This window comes from Solanum lycopersicum, chromosome 1 (assembly GCF_036512215.1).
Source record: "Solanum lycopersicum chromosome 1, SLM_r2.1".
NCBI lineage: Eukaryota > Viridiplantae > Streptophyta > Magnoliopsida > Solanales > Solanaceae > Solanum > Solanum lycopersicum.
In genome coordinates, this window is record NC_090800.1 from 91,884,711 (window position 1) to 91,905,610 (window position 20,900).

The 20,900-nt window shown below is 32.6% G+C and overlaps 7 protein-coding genes across 7 annotated transcripts; all 7 read left to right on the forward strand.

Moving 5' to 3' along the window:
* The first annotated feature begins 3,361 nt into the window (after positions 1-3,361).
* On the forward strand, positions 3,362-4,500 carry LOC101248522 (probable carboxylesterase 13). The gene has a single exon (XM_004230762.5). The coding sequence runs from the start codon at positions 3,362-3,364 to the stop codon at positions 4,274-4,276; it is 915 nt and encodes a 304-aa protein (XP_004230810.1). The 3' UTR covers positions 4,277-4,500.
* A 1,234-nt stretch (positions 4,501-5,734) lies between these two features.
* Positions 5,735-10,571, forward strand: LOC101248819 (2-hydroxyisoflavanone dehydratase). Its single transcript, XM_004230763.5, has 2 exons — positions 5,735-9,690; positions 10,054-10,571. Exons 1-2 carry the CDS (start codon positions 9,210-9,212, stop codon positions 10,494-10,496), a joined length of 924 nt encoding a protein of 307 aa, XP_004230811.1. The 5' UTR covers positions 5,735-9,209; the 3' UTR covers positions 10,497-10,571.
* LOC101263857 (2-hydroxyisoflavanone dehydratase-like) lies at positions 6,082-7,133 on the forward strand. Its single transcript, XM_026028972.2, has one exon. It carries the CDS (start codon positions 6,082-6,084, stop codon positions 7,027-7,029), a length of 948 nt encoding a protein of 315 aa, XP_025884757.2. The 3' UTR covers positions 7,030-7,133.
* A 308-nt stretch (positions 10,572-10,879) lies between the features above and the next one.
* LOC101249123 (2-hydroxyisoflavanone dehydratase-like) lies at positions 10,880-12,403 on the forward strand. The gene has a single exon (XM_004230764.5). It carries the CDS (start codon positions 11,359-11,361, stop codon positions 12,286-12,288), a length of 930 nt encoding a protein of 309 aa, XP_004230812.1. The 5' UTR covers positions 10,880-11,358; the 3' UTR covers positions 12,289-12,403.
* Positions 12,404-13,470: 1,067 nt separating this feature from the next.
* On the forward strand, positions 13,471-15,073 carry LOC101249404 (2-hydroxyisoflavanone dehydratase-like). The gene has a single exon (XM_004230765.5). The coding sequence runs from the start codon at positions 13,978-13,980 to the stop codon at positions 14,914-14,916; it is 939 nt and encodes a 312-aa protein (XP_004230813.1). The 5' UTR covers positions 13,471-13,977; the 3' UTR covers positions 14,917-15,073.
* Positions 15,074-16,950: 1,877 nt separating this feature from the next.
* LOC101249683 (2-hydroxyisoflavanone dehydratase-like) lies at positions 16,951-19,731 on the forward strand. Its single transcript, XM_069292972.1, has one exon. The coding sequence runs from the start codon at positions 18,694-18,696 to the stop codon at positions 19,630-19,632; it is 939 nt and encodes a 312-aa protein (XP_069149073.1). The 5' UTR covers positions 16,951-18,693; the 3' UTR covers positions 19,633-19,731.
* On the forward strand, positions 16,976-19,731 carry LOC101249964 (2-hydroxyisoflavanone dehydratase). Its single transcript, XM_069292973.1, has one exon. It carries the CDS (start codon positions 16,976-16,978, stop codon positions 17,906-17,908), a length of 933 nt encoding a protein of 310 aa, XP_069149074.1. The 3' UTR covers positions 17,909-19,731.
* Positions 19,732-20,900: the final 1,169 nt, after the last annotated feature.

Sequence of the window (20,900 nt, forward strand, 5' to 3'; positions counted from 1 at the left end):
TTCAAATGAAGGAAAACAAAAAAGTGATATCGTACGACACCGTTTCAGCCGGGGTTGATTTCGTCAAACACAACTTTTTTAATGCAAATTTCACCGTTTTTCATCTTCAAAAGGTTACTGTTTTACTTTTCACTTGAACTCTAAGCTACTGCAGCTCATATAAGGGCCCGTTTGGCCGCGGATAAAATTTGGGAGTGCTGTTCCGCTACATTATTTGTAAAATATATTTGCCAAGAATATCAAGTTTTTGAATACTAGAAAAAACTATTTTTTGGATCAAGTTATAGTATTTGGAAATAACCATTAACTTTTATATTTTATAAAAAAATTCCTTAATAATCTATTATTATTACTAACTAATAAATAACTAGACTAGTTCTCTATCTATGAAGCAATACTTCTTTTGTTCCTATTTTATTTATTCGTTTTAAAAATGAGACACATATTTAGACAATATTGATTAATATGAGTAGTAAAGTTACCATTTTAAACTTATTAATTATGATTTCAAAATGTATGAAATAAAAAAAATTTAAATGAGGATATAATATGAAAAAAATTGACATTTTTTAATTTGTCAGAATGAACAAGTAAATAGAAACAATCAAAAGAGGAAATATGAACAAATAAATAAGAAACAGAGAGAGGAGGAGGAGGGGGGGGGGGATGAGAGAAATGAAAGCTTGTAGGTAAGACATTGTTAGAAAAATATGGAAAAACTATATTAAGAAATAGTTTATTACTATCTCCACCAAAAAAGTTCAAATTCTACTTTAAGTGACAAAATTGAGAAAAAAATAATTCATTGAAAAACTTGAGCCAAACACTAATTTTACAAGAAACTTGACCAAGATATTACTTATCAAAAGTATTTGAAAACTTGGGATTAAACGCTAATTTAATATCATAACTTGTATTATAATATTATTTTCTCTCTTTCTTTAAGTTGTATTTTGTGCAAGAGTAATTCTTGAATTTTTAAGTTCTATTTTATCCTCAATGGTTTTTGATCAAATTTTAATTTAATACAAAAATAAATTGAAACATCATTTATAGTATATTACTCTTTAATATAATCTTTCTATATAATATATACGAAGCTTCTCACATTGAGTATGCATTTTCTAATATAAATATTAAAGTAATAAATATCAACTACAACTTTTAGTGATTAAAAGTAATGATTATATTTGATAAAAATAATTTAAAAGTTGGTAAGAGTATAGCAGTATAAAATGATTTGATAGATACAAATAATTGTTTTTTTTTTGTAAAATATTTCAATATTTATATTCCAAAAGTTTAGGAAGTTGTGCTCTGCTGATGCTGTGGCCCTTTGGTTCAGTGCTATTGACCCATGCTTCAGCCTTCAATGCTGTTTTTATTCATATGCATTGGTTGATTATTAAATTTTGAGATATGGTTGGAAAAATATAGTGGTAATAAATATTATGGCAATTCACCATAATTTCTACGTAAAAATATGGTAAATTCAACGATTTGTTCTTGCTATAATTTGATAATAAATTATTTAAAAATAATTTTAGTTCTGATATTTAATCTTCTATCGTCTGTTTCGATATTTTTAAGTATTAAATTCAATTCAATTTTCAAAAATCAATACATTTCTTTGTCGTTTAATAAACAATTCAATTAAAATTCAACAATGATGTTATTCAAGTTTGTTCAACTGAAATCAATCCAAAATAATTACAAATAAATAATGAATCTTCTATTTCTATTGCACATATGAAAAATAAATTATACATAAACAATATTCTCATTTGTCCCCCAATTCATATGGTATAATTTGAAAATTCCAAAAAGTAAACACGGTAAGTTGGATGATGAATTTGAGCGTGAAATATTCAAAAGAAGTTTAAAAATGTGGTATATTTTTAAATTAGTTAAGAAATATAATAAATCAAAAACATTTAAAAATGTATGAAAAAAGTATAATAAAAATATATTTATTTGATTTTTGAAATTCTAAAAATATTATATAAATTAAAACGGAGAAAGAGTTAGCTAAGTCTGTGTTAATTCACCTCTGTTTGGTTGCCAAACTCATTATTTTATGCCTCCGCAAATCATCAAAGTTTTGTGCCGCTAATTAAAAGTAGTGAAAGATTTATTTAATACAAAATTAATAGCCTTGCTGTTTCTGCTTAAATTAATTTAGGTTTAGAACTTTAATTAGGTTGCTAGTTTGGCAGCTGTTTAATTATTTTTTCAGATTTATATCTGTTATATTTTAACTTGATACATGTCTATTTTTTAAAAAAAAGGGACAACTGATTTCCTTATATGAATTTAAATAATTCTCACTTATAGATTATTTTTTAATATTGAATTAGATATTATGATTTGATAGTATGTCATAAAAAGCATCCATTATATAATTTTAGCTGTTACCATTTCTTTCTTCTCTTTTTCTTTTTTGACTAAACATCTAGAAGATTTAATCCTGATTTGAATGAAAAATTAATATGCTCAAATAGACTAAATTGACAGTATGACAGCTATGTAAAAACAGAAAGATTATTCAATGCTATTCTTTGCAATTTATAGCCAGTAAATTAAGGGAGTTAATTTTGAACCCAAAATTGTTTGCATTTTTCAAATCTAGTTTCTTGTTTTGCTTTTTTAACTCATAATTTCTTTTATATTAATCTAATGCAGTTATTATATTTTCTTTTTATTTGAATTTTTTAGGAGTTAAATAATAAATACTTTTTTATTATTATTACTTTTCATACGTTAATTATTGAATATTTACATATTTGAACTCATATTTGAGAAGTAATTTCATTAGATAGTCATTCATGTGTAAAAAATTATCTAGAAATATCATTTATGTTTGTTTAATTTAAAATTATAATGTTATTCAATTTTATCTATTTTTTTACTAAGACGTCATGTCAAAATTTTTAACTTGTTAATAATATTTTTCTAATTCTTTAAATGTCAGCTTATTTAATATTTCTATAAAAGAACATTAATTCACCCTAGTTGATTCAATTTTATAGCAAAAGAAATTACTCCATATTTGAACCTTGATACGAAAAAATAAAAAATATATCAAATTCAAATTAATTAAAATTTAATATGAGATAAGCTTTACATTAGAAAATGAAATCGGCGATACATATAAAAGGAGAAACAGTAGTATACGTTAAAGCGTTCTTAGGTAGAAAGAAACAGTTGACGGTTCACCCACCGTAGAAATTTTCCGTTTTCCACACCCAAACCCACACCGTACGAACTGATGCCACTGCATTCACAGCTATTTATAGCTACTTCACACCATTAATAATTTTCTACCTCACTTCACAATTTTGGTGAGAATTAATCAATTTCCATGGCTTCCAACGCTAACGAAGTAGCAGTTGATATGACCCCTTTTTTCGTCCTCTACAAAAATGGCACCATCAATCGACTCCGTCCAGCAGACAATGCTCCGCTTTCGAACGATCCACAAGCTCCTGTCCGATCCAAAGATGTCGTAGTTCACCCGGAAACAGGGGTTTCCGTACGTATGTTTCTTCCCAAAATTACCGACCCCAAACAGAAAATCCCCGTCGTAATTTACATTCACGGTGGGGCTTTCTGTATGGGATCAGCTCGTTCCTCCACATTCCATAATTTCATCAGCTCTGTAGTCGAAAAGGCCAATTGCATCGCTGTTTCAGTCGAATATAGACTTGCCCCGGAAAACCCTTTTGATACTACCTACGATGATTCGTGGGCAGCATTTCAATGGGTAATTTCACATGCTAATGGAAAAGGTCCAGATTCATGGCTAAATGATCACGCTGATTTCGCTAAACTGTTTGTTGGTGGAGAAAGTGCTGGAGCAAATATTGCTAACGACGTTGTTGTTAGAGCAGGGGTAACTAATCTCGATTCGAATATCAAAATTTTGGGGCTTTATTTGGTTCATCCGTATTTCGGAATCGAAAACGATAAACTGTACAAGGCTTTGAATCCGACAAGAAATGGTGGATGCTTCGAAGATCCGAGGGTAAATCCATTGATAGATCCAAGGTTGAAATCAATGGCGTGTAAGAAAACTCTGTTTTTCGTGGCGGAGAAAGATCCTCTGAAAGAAGGGGCAATGAATTATTATGAGGGGTTGAAGAAGAGTGAGTGGAATGGAGAAATTGAGGTAATGGAGACGAAAGGAGAAGGCCATTGCTTTCATTTCTTTAATCCTAAATCGGAAAAAGCTGATGAACTTGTGAACAAGCTAGTTGATTTCTTGAAGCAACATTAGTAAGGTTATTTTACCTGAATTCTACTACTTTCTTTTTACATATATTTAAATAATGTAACATGTTGATTTTGAGTTTTAGCAATAGATTTAAGACCAATAATCCCAGAAGTAAGTTTTCTTGTAAAAGCTATTCGTATGTGATTACAAGTGGAATAGCAAGAGCTAGATCAAATGTTATCGTTATAAAAAATATTTATATATATATATATATATATTTATATCTATGTGATTGTGATGAGTAGAATTTCGTTTTGAACACTCAGAATATTCGATATACTCCTTCTCAACGCTCAATTTCCTTTGGTTAATGTAACAATACACATTTCCCTTGTTACTTGTGGTTCCAAATTGAGCTATAAGCAAAATATCTAAAACCCAGAATCAGCTATGTACGTATGGTAAATATTTATTCAACTGTTGCTTCCTTCCTGTTTTTGAGAATGGTAAAATACAGAGGCGAAGCTAAGAGTATATAACATTCCTTTATTAAAAAAATATCTTGTATAGATTTTAGATAGGTGTAAAACAAAATTGATATTTGTTAGATTTTTCTTATCCTTTTGGTATATATAATTTAGATTATTTTAAAAATCACGACTCTATCTTAAATAGTACCGTAAGGTGGACCAATGAGGCAGGACCATACAAGAAAAAATCAGTTAAGGGATTAAATGTCATCAAATTACAGTCACATAAATTTAATTTCTGGTCACGCTGGTCTTTCTTTTTAATTAATACATTGGTGGAATTGTTGTTCTAAGTCTAGATTGTCAAATTGTGACCCAGCAAGTTAGGTAATTTCTTTACCAAACTTTGTACTCTCAAGTCATAAACTTGAAAACTGAGTTCCTGAATTAATTTCTCATACAATCACTCAACTTTGTTTTGTAAGGAAAAAAATCAGTTAACAAAAAGAATTTTGAACTGGAGATCTCCATGTTGGAAATCAACTCTTTGCGGGTTAATTGAGTTTAAGTTATATAAAGTAAAGTCTTTGATTTATTAGTATTTGGAGAGAACTCTCCATATTTGCAAGCCCATAAGCATGAGTGATGAGTCAGATTAAAAGAATAGTCTAAGAGAGGAAAAAAAGAAGAAGAAACAAATTAAATCTATATACTATATGTCTATATGATGTATTATTAGATAGAAAAAATAGTATATAGTCTAAGAGAAGAAAAGGAAACAAACAAAATTAAGACACTATATGATGTGTATCAGTTAGAAAGAATGGTCTAAAGATAGAAATTTAAAAGAAACAAACAGAACTAGACAATTATTATATGATGTGTAAGATAGAATAGTCTAACAGAGAAGAAGAAAAAAAACAAACACTTGTGTAAGACAAAAACTATATAGAAATAATTTCTTCCGTAACGACCACTTTGTGATTTAGATTTAATTTTTTTCTCTTCATATCTTTGAATTGCTGTAGGAAATAGGTCAAGTAGTTGGAACTTTGGTGTAACATTAATGGTGACAAAGAGAGTAGGAAATATCCTAGTAAAAGCATGATATATCCAACGACAACCTTGTACGTCCAATAACATACTCAATGTAATTTCACAAGTGATTCTAAAAAGAATACGATTTACACAATGTCAAATGTCACACCAGCAAATTCAATTTACCTTGCAATCTGCAGGTCAATGAAAGCACCACCGTGAGTCTATCACGGCACCCAATCTGCCACGCTTTAATTAACCTACCACACACACAGAGACGAAACTGTTGGTTCTCTAATTTTGGGTCATAAACAAGTTCTATAAAATCTGTTCATTAATTCACCAACTTCTATAACTCAAATGGCACTAAATTTCACTCATCTTCATTTTCCTTTATTATTTCTGATAATTCTATGTATATCTTCAACCTTTGCTGTAAAACCTAAGAATTTTTATCCATTTTTCAAAGTTGATGCTGATGGAATTATTCACAGGTATCAACACATCAAGTTAGTCCCTCCATCAAACAATCCCAAAACCGGGGTTCAATCCAAAGACGTCACAATTTTGCCCCAAAAAAACGTATCAGCGCGACTATACCTTCCTAAAATCAGTAGAAAAAACCAAAAATTTCCTCTGCTTTTTTACATCCACGGAGGCGGCTTCTGTACTCAATCAGCATTTTCTTCCATATACGACAGTTACCTCCACAAGCTAACGTCTGAGGCTAATGTAATCATCGTATCAATCGATTACAGATTAGCCCCAGAGCATCTAATCCCTGCTTGTTATGATGATTCATGGGCTGTCTTGAATTGGGCTGCACAAGGAACAGAGCCCTGGCTTAAAATACACGCCAATTTTTCGCGTGTTTTCTTAGCTGGCGATAGTGCTGGTGCTAATATTGCACACAACTTAATGGTTCGGGCAAGTGAGGAAAATCATTTTGTCGCGTCATTAGTAGGAATGGCACTGATTGATCCTTATTTCGGTAATGGTAAGCCTGATTCACTATGGACGTATTTATGTCCGAAAAGTAATGGGATTAATGATCGGAGATTCAATCCGGCAGCTCATATGAGTGTGCTGTCGGAGTTGAAATGCTCAAAGATTTTAGTTTGTACTGCTGGCAAAGATTTTTTGAGAGACAGGGCATGGACTTATTATGAGACTTTGAAGAATAGTGGGTGGAAAGGTGAATTGAGGATGAAGGAGATAGAAGGGGAGGGACATGTCTTCCATTTATTTAATCAAACTTCTGAGAAAGCTAAGGTCTTGATGAAATCCATAGTCCACTTCTTAGCCTAACGCGTAAATTCAGAATTTAGAGTTAGTAAATTCAAAATGAGAATAAATTTACCCTTGTTTGTGTATCATGAAACTTAATATAATATAATGCAAGTGTATTGTCATATGTTGGGATACAAAGGTGTGGTTGTGATGGTTCATCTTAACCCGCTAAAATTTCAATCCGTTCCACCTTGCATACCTATTATTTCATATTCAACCAATTCGCTTTGTTTAAATTTTACCTCGTATTGCTGTAAATGATAATAAATAAAAATTATCAGTAAAATTAGTAATTATTTTTTAAAATGTATTAATTTATGTAATTTTTCCAAATAATTTTCTATCTCACTTCACCATTTTGGTGAGAATTAATCAATTTCCATGGCTTCCAACGCTAACGAAGTAGCAGTTGATATGACCCCCTTTTTTCGTCCTCTACAAAAATGGCACCATCAATCGACTCCGTCCAGCAGACAATGCTCCTGTCCGAACTTGTGTATCATGAAACGTAATAATGTCTACCCGTTCCGCTGTGCATACCAATTATTTCATATTCAATCAAACCTCTTTGCTTAAATTTTACTGTTCTTTTCAAATTACTTTGTGATAGAATCGATAATTCATGTTTTGATGATAGACAAGAAGCACAAATAATCAATAGCAAATGTACGCAGCAAAAGAAGCCAAGATCGAGTAAAATGGGCCAGCCAAGTAATCAAGAAAATAGAGTTATTTGTCAAAGCCAAAAATAATATATTAAAGGTATAAGTTGATACAAATAAGGAAAACCTTAAATATATTATTAAAGAAGGAAGTTGTATATAATAAGGATTGTACTTTAAAAGGGAATCCTTGTTTAATAATAACTTCCTTACCTTATCTGATAAGGACTGAAGGCAAAAGGAACTCTATAAGAAGAAGAAGACGCGTATGAAGAATACGAGGACTTCACGCAGAGAACAAGGGAGAATTATTCATCAAATTGAAGTCTTCAAGGTTGATAGGATTACTACGTTTAAAACATTCTGGAGTAAGAAGGTTTTATCGTGTAAAACTATTTGTCTTGTTTTTGTTCTTAATTGTAGTTTACAGTTTATTGTACAAAGGGTGGGTTTGGCTCTTTGTAGGGTTGAGTGTTAGTAAGAGTTGTAACAAAAGGTGGGTTTGGCCTTTTGGAGAGATCGATTGGAGTCAAACCTTTTGATTGTTGAGTTGTAATCACAAAATCTTATAGTTGAATTAATAAAACGAGGTTTTTCCTTCCTTGAGTGAGGAAGGTTTTTAATTCAATAAGTGCTTGTGTTTCTATTTTGTCTTTACTTAAAAGCAACTTACACGAACCTGGTTCGTGTTCTGGGGTAAGGTTTCTTCACTTTGGATCATTCAAACAATAATTTCAATTTATACTCATTTCCAAACATAACCTCAATTTTCAATTACTATATTGAAACTATATCAAGTGGTCTCAACTCTCAAGTATGAGACTCTTTATAAAAAGCCGAAAGAATTATTGAAAACACTGTTACATTAGATATTAGACTTAACTCAAGTTAGGTTAAAGGGAGAAAGATTGTTCAAACTTTATAAGAAGTCCACTCATCTCATTAACCACTGATGTGAGACTTTTGTAATTCTTTGACACCCACCTCGCGCCCAGTGCTTAGCATCTGGTGTGTGGTCAATTTTGATTATGTGGTTCCCAACATCGGGTGAGACGAGTCTGCTCAGATGCCATGTTAAATTAAATCTTAAACTTAACTCATATCCCAAAAGCTAGATCAAAGGGAGGAGTATTGTATTTATCATTCTTTAACAATAGCTAATGCATGAAACTTATAATTTATATTGAGTTTAGAGATATTTTATGATTTCTCTCCTAAATAATTTCGGAAAGATGATTGACCAGTTATTGCACAGAAGCAAAGGATTTACCCGTGACCATTGAAAGGATAGAAGGTTTCCCTATTGTCAAAAAAAAAAAATTGAACAAAAAGAAAAGGTTTATGGCGTTTGAGCCAATGAGGAAGATACTGCGGAGATTACAATGTGCAGTAAACCTAGTGTTTAAAAAATTAGGCATAAAGACAAAAAACGCCTAATTATAATCAATCTGACCCCTCCATTTTTTATCCCCTTAAAATCACCACATCACATCGCATTATTCCATCTCCATCGTTACTGCAAACTTTAAGCAAACAATGGATTCAAAGGAAATTGAATATCATGTCCCAATGTTTTTTAAGGTCTACAAAGATGGCAGTATCGAAAAGTATCGAAAACATGATTATGCCCCTCCTTCCGATAATCCAATCACCGGTGTTCGATCCAAAGATATAGTTGTCGTACCGGAGAACAATGTAACGGTACGCCTTTACCTTCCTAAAATCACCCAAAATAATGATCAGAAATTTCCACTCCTTGTGTATTTCCATGGGGGAGCGTTTGTGATTGAATCAGCGTTTTCTACTTACTATCATAGTTATCTCCACTCTCTAGCTGCTGAAACTAATGTACTTATCGTATCCGTCGAGTACCGATTAGCCCCTGAACACAAAATCCCTGCTTGTTATGATGATTCCTGGGCTGCCATGAAATGGGTCTCTCAGCAGGCCAATAGCGAACAGGGAACTGAACCATGGCTGAAAAATCATGCGGACTTCTCCCGAGTTTTCTTGTCAGGTAAATGTGCGGGTTGGCTTAAATTGAATTGGTTTTCGGATTAAATGTAATATCTTTTAGATCAATTAACGAGTCACGATCCAAACAGATTTTTGCTGGATTGGATCAGGATGGACAGATGACAAAGCATAACTCACCCCACCTAAATTGTTCCAATCTTCATTTTAACAGAAAATACGAAAACTAGTAGTATATTTCTCTTAAATTATTATTTTAAATCTTCATATTTGATTCCATGTGCTTGTAGTTTGGTTGCATTTTGATCAATCGATTAATTGACTTGTTTAGATCCAATTATTTATGAAGTTTATTTTCGGGTTCAAACTTGAACAGATTGAGTGAGTAGTGATTTTGTCACTTCAGGTGATAGTGCTGGAGCCAATATTGCTCACAACATGATGATGCAAGCAAGTGTAGATGAAGATAAACTTGGAGATGGCTTAAAACTTGTTGGAATGGCATTAGTTCATCCCTATTTTGGGAACAATGAGCCAGATAGAATTTGGTCCTATTGTTGCCCAGAAAATCCTAACACTGATGACCCAAGATTCAATCCAGCAGCACATCCAAGTTTGCTATCGAAGCTTGTTTGTTCCAAGATTCTGATATGCACAGGGGGAGCGGATTTTATAAGGGACAGAGGGTGGACATACTATGAGTCCCTGAAGAAATGTGGATGGAAAGGTGAAGTACAACTTAAGGAAACAGAAGGGGAAGAACATGTTTTCCATTTGGTTAACCCAACTTGTGAGAGAGCTAAGGCCTTGATGAAATGGCTAGCTGATTTCTTTCAACAGTCGAGCTGAATTCTTGCTCTATAGAATTTCAGTTGTTTCTCTTTTCTTTTTATTGATCAAATAAGTAACCGTTTGGACTTGAAATTGCGTTTGAACTCAGGAGATATCATTTTCACTATCACCGTCATTAACTGGACTCTCCATTTATGGAACATCTTGTATTTTTCTTTTTAAAAAATACTACTTATTTAGTTGATGACCAAATAACTTGAAAAAACTTCAGTACGACTCCACTATACCTCCAAAAGAAATTCTCTGTGGACAATAGAACTTGCAGTGGTCATTACGTATGGACTCTGCTCACTTAAATTGTTTGTATTTTATATATCAATGAGGACAAAAGAAGTCTCTGTCCTCTAGAAATATTAATACAGATGTTGAATTAAAATAGAATGCCGTCTTTATATTTAACTCCTATATATTATAAAATATTATACTTTTTTTTAAAATGTTCGTATTTTGTTTTAATCAATGTTGAGTGAAAACGAAAGGAGGGATTATCTGTGTTACCATTCATCATTTGCTCAATCAAATAATATAATTACTCAATAGCAAATATGATATACTTGTTGGGACCCTAACATACTAATCTATTGGACCTTTGAAAACTAATCTATAACATTGAATATATGTAATAGGAGTAAGACGTAATATAAGACATAAAAATTTTGAATATACAATTAAAAATAATAATTAAAATCCAAAGCAAAATATTTAAAAGGGAAATTAGTTGGCCCAAACTATGATCACCGTGGAGACAACTGTTCAGGCAAAGAACAAATAATTTACACGAATTATTGGTTTTAAACGTAGCTATCACAAAATTTTTGTATAGTAACACCAACCTTCTCTTGTAACTTACCTTTTAGCAATGGCGGAAATAGTACATGACTTTTTCCCATTGATGAGAGTTTACAAAGACGGTCGAATAGAAAGGCTGGCGGGCGAAGGTTTTGTCCCACCTGAATCTGATCCTGAAACTGGACTACAAATCAAAGACATTGAAATTGATCCACAAATTAACCTATCAGCAAGACTCTACCTGCCCAAAAATGTTCAGAAAATTCCCCTTTTCGTCTACTTTCATGGCGGTGGCTTTGTGATCGAATCTGCTTCTTCACCTTCCTATCACAAGCATCTAAGCACAGTAGCAGCTGAAGCAAAAGTCGTTATCGTTTCTGTTAACTACAGGTTAGCTCCTGAGTACCCGTTACCCATAGCTTATGAAGATTCATGGTTAGCTCTCAAATGGATCGCTTCACATGCTAATGGTGATGGCCATGAGCCATGGCTAAAAGAACATGCCGATTTCAGTCGGGTTTATTTTGGGGGAGATAGCGCGGGTGGTAACATCGCACACCATATAGCGATTCGGGTCGGGTTGGAAAAGTTGGATGGTGTGAAACTTGAAGGGATTTTCCTTGCCTGTCCATTTTTCTGGGGGAAGGATCCGATTGACGGTGAGGGGGAAAACTTGGGTGCCAAGGATTTCGTTGAGAAGCTATGGTTGTTTGCGTATCCGAATAGCTTGGGATTAGATGACCCGTTGATTAACCCGGAAAAGGATCCGAATTTGTCTAGCTTAGGATGTGATAAAGTAGTTGTATATGTGGCCGGAAAAGACCCTTTGAGATTCAGGGGATTTTACTATAAGGAGGCGCTGGAGAAGAGTGGTTGGCCGGGGACGGTGGAGGTTGTGGAAGTTAAAGATGAAGAGCATGTATTTCACCTGTTTGCTACAGAAACTGAAAATGCCATGAGCATGATGAAAAAATTGGTCTCTTTCCTTAATCAGTCCTAGGTCTTGTAGTCATGGAAGTGAGTAGTATTTTTATTTTATGAATAAAATGAATATAATTGATAACAACTTTCCCCTGTAAATCTTTTTCTTAATATATTTCTCAATCTTTCAATAATGCGGTCTATCGACTATCAACAATGTTTATTAGTATTTTTTTCTTCTTTACTAGTGAAGCAAGCTTGTCTAGGTAAGCAGGGGAGTTCATTTATCGACTATCAACCCTTCTTTTTGTAACTTAGCTTTGGAAATAGAACCTGACCTTTCCCACTGATTAGAGTTTACAACGATGGTCGAATCGAGAGGATGATGGGAAGATTTTATCGCACCTGGATCGGATCCTGAAACCGGAGTACAAATCAAAGACATTGAAATTGATCCACAAATTAACCTATCAGCGAGACTTTACCTGCCAAATATATAGACCCAGTTCAGAAAATTCCCCTTTTCATTTACTTTCACGGTGGCGCCTTTGTAATCGAATCTGCTTCTTTATCACAAGCATCTAAGCACGGTAGCTGCTGAAGCAAAAGTCCTCATCATCATTTAAATCTTTTTAGACATTATTTCAAAATTGAAGTGAAGCAATTGCAATCTTCTATAATATTTGAAAAGAACTTAAACATCGGACTTAATATTTTAAAATAATGGATAAGATATCTCAAAACAGGGTCTAAAACAAATATGAAAATCTTCATGGATATAATTATTAGATTACAAAATAACAATATTAAATTTTGTTAATCATGGCTACTTATCGGAGTAAGTGGTCATAATTCATATGAAGCCACTTTTTTATGATCTAGAAAATGGTTATTATTCCATGAAATCTTCCTTCTATATACTCATAACTTATTATTTCACCATCTTTTTACACTTTGTTTGGATCATTGTTATCCATTATTTCATAATGTATTCTATTGTATTGTACTCTATTGTACTGTATTGTATAGTAGATACAATGTTTGGCTAGACTGTATTGTTTGTTGTTGTTTAATAACATTTAATTGTCCGATTTGACCGTATCGTAATGTATTGTAATTTATAGATTTACTAAAATATCCTAATTATTCTAGGTCATGAGATTTGACTAGATTCAAATAATTAAGATAAAGGGTAAAATAGTATTTTAAAATATTATGTAATATATAATTGAAAAAACAAATTATGTAACAATGGTAACAAACCAAATTAGTTGTTCCATAAATAAGAGTTTTCATTATTACATAACAACAAAATTTAATAATACAATAAAATACATTTTAAGTAACAATCAAAACAAACATTGTAGATGTAATAACAATAAAATATAATGGATAACAATAATCAAAACATAGTGTTTATTGGATATGAAAAATGTTGAAAAAATTATAAGTAAAAAAAGAAGAGATCTTTTATATATATTTATTTTGAAATGAAAGTTTTTTTTTATTTTTTGGTTAAGAAACTCCATAACTTGTTTGAACAAGTTATTGCACAAATAAATGCAAATGGACATAAAAACTATCAAAATTGAAATAGAGTAAACATTTTGACCCCAAACTAGGAAAAAGAAAGGATTTGGGCGAATAATTCAATGCATATAATTAAAAGAGGCACATTTTAAAACAAAGCAAATTCTTGGTTATAAAAGTAAATGTCACAGCACTGTGTATTAGTATACCAACCTTCTTTGCAACTTAGCTTTTAGCAATGGCGGAAATAGAACATGATTTTTTCCCATTGATGAGAGTTCACAAAGATGGTCGAATAGAGAGGCTGGCGGGCGAAGTTTTTGTCCCACCTGAATCTGATCCTGAAACCGGAGTACAAATCAAAGACGTTCAAATTGATCCACAAATTAACCTATCAGCAAGACTTTACCTGCCCAAAAATGTAGACCCGGTTCAGAAAATTCCCCTTTTCGTCTACTTTCACGGCGGTGGCTTTGTTATCGAATCTGCTTTTTCACCTACCTATCACAAATATCTAAGCCTGGTAGCAGCTAAAACAAAAGTCGCCATCATCTCAGTTAACTATAGGTTAGCTCCTGAGTACCCGTTACCCATAGCTTATGAAGATTCATGGCTAGCTCTCAAATGGGTCACTTCACATGCCAATGGTGATGGTCGTGAACCATGGTTAAAAGACAATGCCGATTTCAATCGTGTCTATTTGGGCGGAGATAGCGCGGGTGGTAACATCGCACACCATATAGCCATTCGGGTCGGGTTGGAAAAGTTGGATAGAGTGAAAATTGATGGGATTTTCCTTGCCTGTCCATCTTTCTGGGGGAAGGATCCGATTGACGGTGAGGGGGAAATCGTGGGTGCCAAGGATTTCGTTGAGAAGCTATGGTTGTTTGCGAATCCGAATAGCTCGGGATTAGATGACCCGTTGATTAACCCGGAAAAGGATCCGAATCTGTCTAGATTAGGATGTGATAAAGTAGTTGTATATGTGGCCGGAAAAGATCTCTTGAGATTCAGGGGATTATACTATAAGGAGGTGTTGGAGAAGAGTGGGTGGCCGGGGACGGTGGAGGTTGTGGAAGTTAAAGATGAAGAACATGTATTTCACCTGACTGCTACAGAAACTGAAAATGCCATGGCCATGATGAAAAAATTGGTCTCTTTCCTTAATCAGTCATAGGACTTCTAATCATGGATTTGGGGTACTAATTTTATGAATAAAAAATGGATGTAATTGTTAAAGATTTTCTCATGCTAAATCTTTTTCTTAGTATATTTCTCGAATGCAGCCTATTAATTTTATCGACTTTAATAAGATTTTATTATAAAGTGATAAATATTTCTTTATTTTTACTCAAATTCTTAGTTTTGAAAGTTCATCTACGTATGCACGAGTTGTAAAAAAAAAAAAAAGGCAGGAGAGTTCATTAATTTGACTCTCCATTTATGGAGCATCTTGCTACACTGCTTCAACTTGTTATTTCTAAGACAGAACAAACTACTGTAAAGTGATGACAAGGAATACCACCAACATACGTTTTTGTTTTATAAAAATATAAAATAATTGGAAAACCAAATATCGCAGTAAACTTTCTGCTATCGATCTATCTAGTTCTATCTCCGTTAAAAACTAAGTCATATATAAAATAATGACCTTGCCTTAATCGTCACGTATGAGCTACGCACATTAGAATTGTTTATTTTAAGTATATAGTGATGAATGATAGGAGAAAAAAATTATATATGAAATCGTTCTATTTTAATTTGAAATTTTTATTTTTTACATCGAATAAAGTAGAATTCAAAGTAAGGTTGAATTGATTGGAGTTCTAACATTTAAAATTATTTAGTTCTGTTATTTTGAATTTTTTATTTTAATTTTTGAGTCTTGAGGCAAGTATGACAATTAATAAGCTCGTCATTTTTTAGAAGGTATAATTTTTACCGTTTACCAAGATTGAGGCCACTCAGACTTGTGCCGTGGACTAAGTTTTACTTATTCATAGACTATTTTTCATATTTTATCTAGATTGGTACTAGAAAACATAACATATGATATTAGAAATGACAAAAGAATTAGATAAATGTGTGGATGAAAAGGTGAAGTGGAAATTAAAGAAAAAGAAGGGGAAGAACATGTTTTTCATTTGGTTAAGCTGAATTCTTGGTTGTGTAGAATTTCTTTCCTGTTTTAGTTGTTTTAAAAGTTCATTAAATATATTTAAAAAAATTATTTAATTATGAATACGCTCAATAATACGCTCAATGATTTATAAAAGTTAAATTATTTTTATTCATAAGTTTTAAATTTCGATTATATTATATCTCGAAAAGAAATTCTCACTAAATAAAAGAACTTGCAGTGGTCATTGCATGTGGACTCCGCTCACTTGAATTATTTGTATTTTATATATCAACGAGGACAAAAGAAGTCTTTGTCCTCTAGAAACATTATTATAGATGCAAAGTTATAATAGAACGACGTCTTGATATTTATAAAAGATAATTTTATTCTTTGTAGTATGCTTTTTAAAAATCATCAAAATTTATTTTAATAAAAGATAGACGATATTGAGTAGGAATGTTAAATAGGCGGGTAAGATTAAAATTGAATCTATTAAAATGGATTAAAATTTGAATGAATTGTAATTAAATTCAATTCAAAATTATCTTGAGTTAAAATCTCAAAATTCGAATTTAGTGAGTTAGCTACAGTTGAGCTCATTTTAACATCCATAATGTTTGAAGTTAAAAATGAAAAAGGAGATTATTTGTGTCGCATTCGTCGTTTGATCAATCAATTATAAAATTATTCAACAGCAAATATGATATACTTGATCCTATTAATACTGATTATGGACTTTTGAAAATTATTTTAAAACTTAAAGCAAAATATTTAAAAAATTGGTTAAACTATGACACCATCTTACAAGACCAATGTTTATACAAAGAAAGAAAGGGCGAAAGAATCTTCTTATTTTTGGTAATCTAATAAGCATTTTAAACAAACTTAGTCCAAATTACTTTCTTTGTTATTTTTATTTAAATATAAACAATACGTGGATATATTAGGAGAAATAAGTATTTCTAAAAATGAAGGGAAAACATAATTCTGTGGATAGAAGTTAATCTTATTTATTTAATTGCCACAGACTATCGCTCTTAAAAGTAGCATTCACAGCACTTGGGTAGGAAATAGTAGCATTCACCAACCTTCTGTTGCAACTTAGCTTTTAGCGATGGCGGAAATAGTATATGATTTTTTCCCATTTATGAGAGTTTACAAAGACGGTCGAATCGAAAGGCTGATGGGCGAAGGTTTTGTCCCACCAGAATCAGATCCTGAAACCGGAGTACAAATCAAAGACGTTCAAATTGATCCACAAATTAACCTATCAGCAAGACTTTACCTGCCCAAACATGTGGACACTGTTGAGAAAATTCCTCTTTTTGTCTACTTTCACGGCGGTGGTTTTCTGATCGAATCTGCTTATTCACCTTCATATCACAAGCATATAAGCAAAGTAGCAGCTGAAGCAAAAGTAGTTATTGTTTCTGTTAACTACAGGTTAGCTCCTGAGTACCTTTTACCCATAGCTTATGAAGATTCCTGGCTAGCTCTCAAATGGGTCGCTTCACATGCCAATGGTGATGATGGTCATGAGCCATGGCTAAAAGACCATGCCGATTTCAATCGCCTCTTTTTGGGGGGAGATAGTGCGGGTGGTAACATTGCACACCATATAGCCATTCGGGTGGGGTTGGAAAAGTTGGATGGAATGAAACTTAAAGGGATTTTCCTTGCCTGTCCATTTTTCTGGGGGAAGGATCCTATTGACGGTGAGGGAGAAAAATTAGTTGTCATTGAGAAGCTATGGTTGTTCGTGAATCCGAATAGCTCGGGATTAGATGACCCGTTGATTAACCCGGTAAAGGATCCGAATTTGTCTAGCTTAGGATGTGATAAAGTAGTTGTGTATGTGGCCGGAAAAGATGTGTTGAGATTCAGGGGACTTTACTATAAGGAGGTGTTGGAGAAGAGTGGGTGGCCGGGGACGGTGGAGGTTGTGGAGGTTAAAGATGAGGCACATGTGTTTTACCTGTCTGCTACAGAAACTGAAAATGCCATGGCCATGATGAAAAAATTGGCCTCTTTCCTTAATCAGTCCTAGGCCTAGTCATGGTAATTGGGTACGCACGTGTTGAAGAAGAAGAAAACTTACTATTGAAATATGTATGTCAAAGGAACAGGTCAAACAAAACTAATTTTGAAGAGTTTACGGCAGTGCTGCCTATCTCACGTACTATTTTAATGAATAAAAAATGAATGTAATTTCTCACAGTAAATCTTTTTCTTAATATATTTCTCAATCTGCAGCCTACTCTTTTAGTTGAAATAGGTTGACTAAACGGATGGACTAAATGTAAGTTGGTAAATATTTCTATCTGCAAATATCAGATGTGGGCATTCACACTGTTCAAATTGAATATGAAAATTTGATTTGAGTTTTTTATTTTTGTATTGAAGAAATTACCGTTTTTCAAATTCAATTAACCTTGCAATTGATTGGAGTTTTAAGGTTTCATTTAAAACTAATCAATTTTGACATTGTGAATTTAAATTTTTGAGCCTTTAATACAAGTGTGACAATAAACAAGCTCAATTCCCTTGATAGTTTACTGTTTGGAATGTATAACTTTTTACAGTTCACTTGAGGTCACTACACTCGTGCCGTGGGTTATACTGGTAGACTATTTTTTCACTTTTATCCACGTGATGTCGGAAATAAAATAGAATTATTTGATTTTAATTAATGAAATCATTTTGATGACATAGAATACTATTTGACTCTTAAAAATAAATTTTATTACCAAGTTGTTGGTTTTAAAAGTAGATCTATCTCACAGAACTTGTTTATAGTAACACCAACCTTTTCTGGTAACTTAGCTTTCAGTGATGGCGGAAATAGAACATGACCTTTCCCCACTGATTAGAGTTTACAGAGATGGTCGAATCGAGAGGATGATGGGTGAAGGTTTTGTCCCACCTGAATCGGATCCTGAAACCGGAGTACAGATCAAAGACATTGAAATTGATCCACAAATTAACCTATCAGCGAGACTTTACCTGCCCAAAAATGTCGACCCGGTTCAGAAAATCCCCCTTTTCGTCTACTTTCACGGCGGCGCTTTTGTAATCGAATCTGCTTCTTCACCTACCTATCACAAGCATCTAAGCATGGTAGCAGCTGAAGCAAAAGTCATCATTGTCTCTATTAACTACAGGTTAGCTCCTGAGTACCCGTTGCCCATAGCATATGAAGATTCATGGATAGCTCTCAAATGGATCGCTTCACATGCTAATGGTGATGGTGATGAACCATGGCTAAAAGACCATGCCAATTTCAATCGCGTCTATTTTGGGGGAGATAGTGCGGGTGGTAACATCGCACACCATATGGCCATTCGGGTCGGGTTGGAAAAGTTGGAGGGTGTGAAACTTGATGGGATTTTCCTTGCCTGTCCATATTTCTGGGGGAAGGATCTGATTGACGGTGAGGGAGAAAACTTGTTTGTCAAGGATTTTATTGATAAGCTATGGCTGTTTGCGAATCCCAACGGCTCGGGATTAGATGACCCAATGATTAACCCGGAAAAGGATCCGAAATTGTGTAGCTTAGGGTGTGAGAAAGTAGTTGTGTATGTGGCCGGAAAAGATGCATTGAGACTCAGGGGATTATACTATAAGGAGGCGTTGGAGAAGAGTGGGTGGCCGGGGACGGTGGAAGTTGTGGAAGTTAAAGATGAGGAACATGTTTTTCACCTGTTTGCTCCTGAAGCTGAAAATGCCATGGCCATGTTGAAAAAATTGGTCTCTTTCCTTAATCAGTCTTAGGCCTTCTAATCATGGAATTGAGTACTATTTTTATGAATTAATTGGATGTAATTGTTAAAAAATTTCTTTTTATTGAATAAATGTTGGATCATTTAGAAAGATCTTGTGGTAGCTTATTACACTATGTTGTTAATTTTTGTTTATTGAAATCTCAAGTTCAAATAAAATTCTAACTTGATTTCATATTGCTTATTAGAAGATCATGTCTAAATAATCATATTTCAACTTGTGATCAATCCCTAAATACCGATAGAAAAAAAATAAGGCATAATAGTTATTTTTTATATAACAAGATTATTAGTTATTCGTTGGATTTCTTTGTGATATTTCACTTGAATCATTAATTTTCTATCATAGTTTCTCCCTTATTCGTATAAATTATAATACTCCTTCCGTTCAAATTAATTGATTATCTTACTAAAAATGTTTGTCTCATATTAGTTGATCACCTTACTAAATAAAAAAAATATTAGTCAAAATTTTTCTATATTACCCTAGCAATTATTTCATTTGAAAGTGTTCATACTTATTTGTAAAATTTCCAAGAAGTTTTTTAAAGAGGTGAATAAGTTAAATTATTTTCTTATTTATGTCATAGCTAATGTTAAGGGAAATTCTAATTTGCAACTACAGGTTTGCCCAATCTTGCTAAGCCTGGTTTGTATAATTCACATGATTGTATAATATTGTTCTTGACTGCATAAATTTAAAATTTTGAATATGCTTACCTTAGTTATTTGTATATGATTTATGAAAAAATTATAATAAAGTACCTCGTTTGTATTTTGACAAGTGAAATATACAAATAGATAGAAATATATTTTTGCAACTTTTATAGCAAATTAAATTATAGTTATGAAACACAATCATCAAAACTATAGCTATAAAGCATAATTATATCTATTATGTTTGCTATTTCGAAAATCTTTCTCTTTATGATATATACTTAAAATATAAGAGAAAAGTTGTTGCTCACATAATTTCATTAAAGTTTGAGTGGGATATCCTTAAAAAACATGAAAATTTAAGAGAATACATAGAATAACCATATGATCATTTAAATCATTTTAGAAATTATTTCAAAAATTGACATGAAACCATTACAATCTTTTCTAATATTTGAAAGAACTTAAGCATCTGATTCAAAATCTTAAAATAATGAACAAGTTATCTTAAAACATGGTCTAAAACCCATATGAAAATCTTCATAACAGAGGAGAGACGTACATAATTATTGGATTACGAAATAATAATATTAAATTATGTTA

Bases quoted from the DNA above. Each gene is read 5' to 3' on its own strand.
- LOC101248819 (XM_004230763.5), top strand. From the start codon at position 9,210: ATGGATTCAAAGGAAATTGAATATCATGTCCCAATGTTTTTTAAGGTC. The intron at 9,691-10,053 runs GTAAATGTGCGG...TTGTCACTTCAG, and splicing joins CTCCCGAGTTTTCTTGTCAG to GTGATAGTGCTGGAGCCAAT.
- LOC101249964 (XM_069292973.1), top strand. From the start codon at position 16,976: ATGGCGGAAATAGTATATGATTTTTTCCCATTTATGAGAGTTTACAAA.
- LOC101248522 (XM_004230762.5), top strand. From the start codon at position 3,362: ATGGCTTCCAACGCTAACGAAGTAGCAGTTGATATGACCCCTTTTTTC.
- LOC101263857 (XM_026028972.2), top strand. From the start codon at position 6,082: ATGGCACTAAATTTCACTCATCTTCATTTTCCTTTATTATTTCTGATA.
- LOC101249404 (XM_004230765.5), top strand. From the start codon at position 13,978: ATGGCGGAAATAGAACATGATTTTTTCCCATTGATGAGAGTTCACAAA.
- LOC101249683 (XM_069292972.1), top strand. From the start codon at position 18,694: ATGGCGGAAATAGAACATGACCTTTCCCCACTGATTAGAGTTTACAGA.
- LOC101249123 (XM_004230764.5), top strand. From the start codon at position 11,359: ATGGCGGAAATAGTACATGACTTTTTCCCATTGATGAGAGTTTACAAA.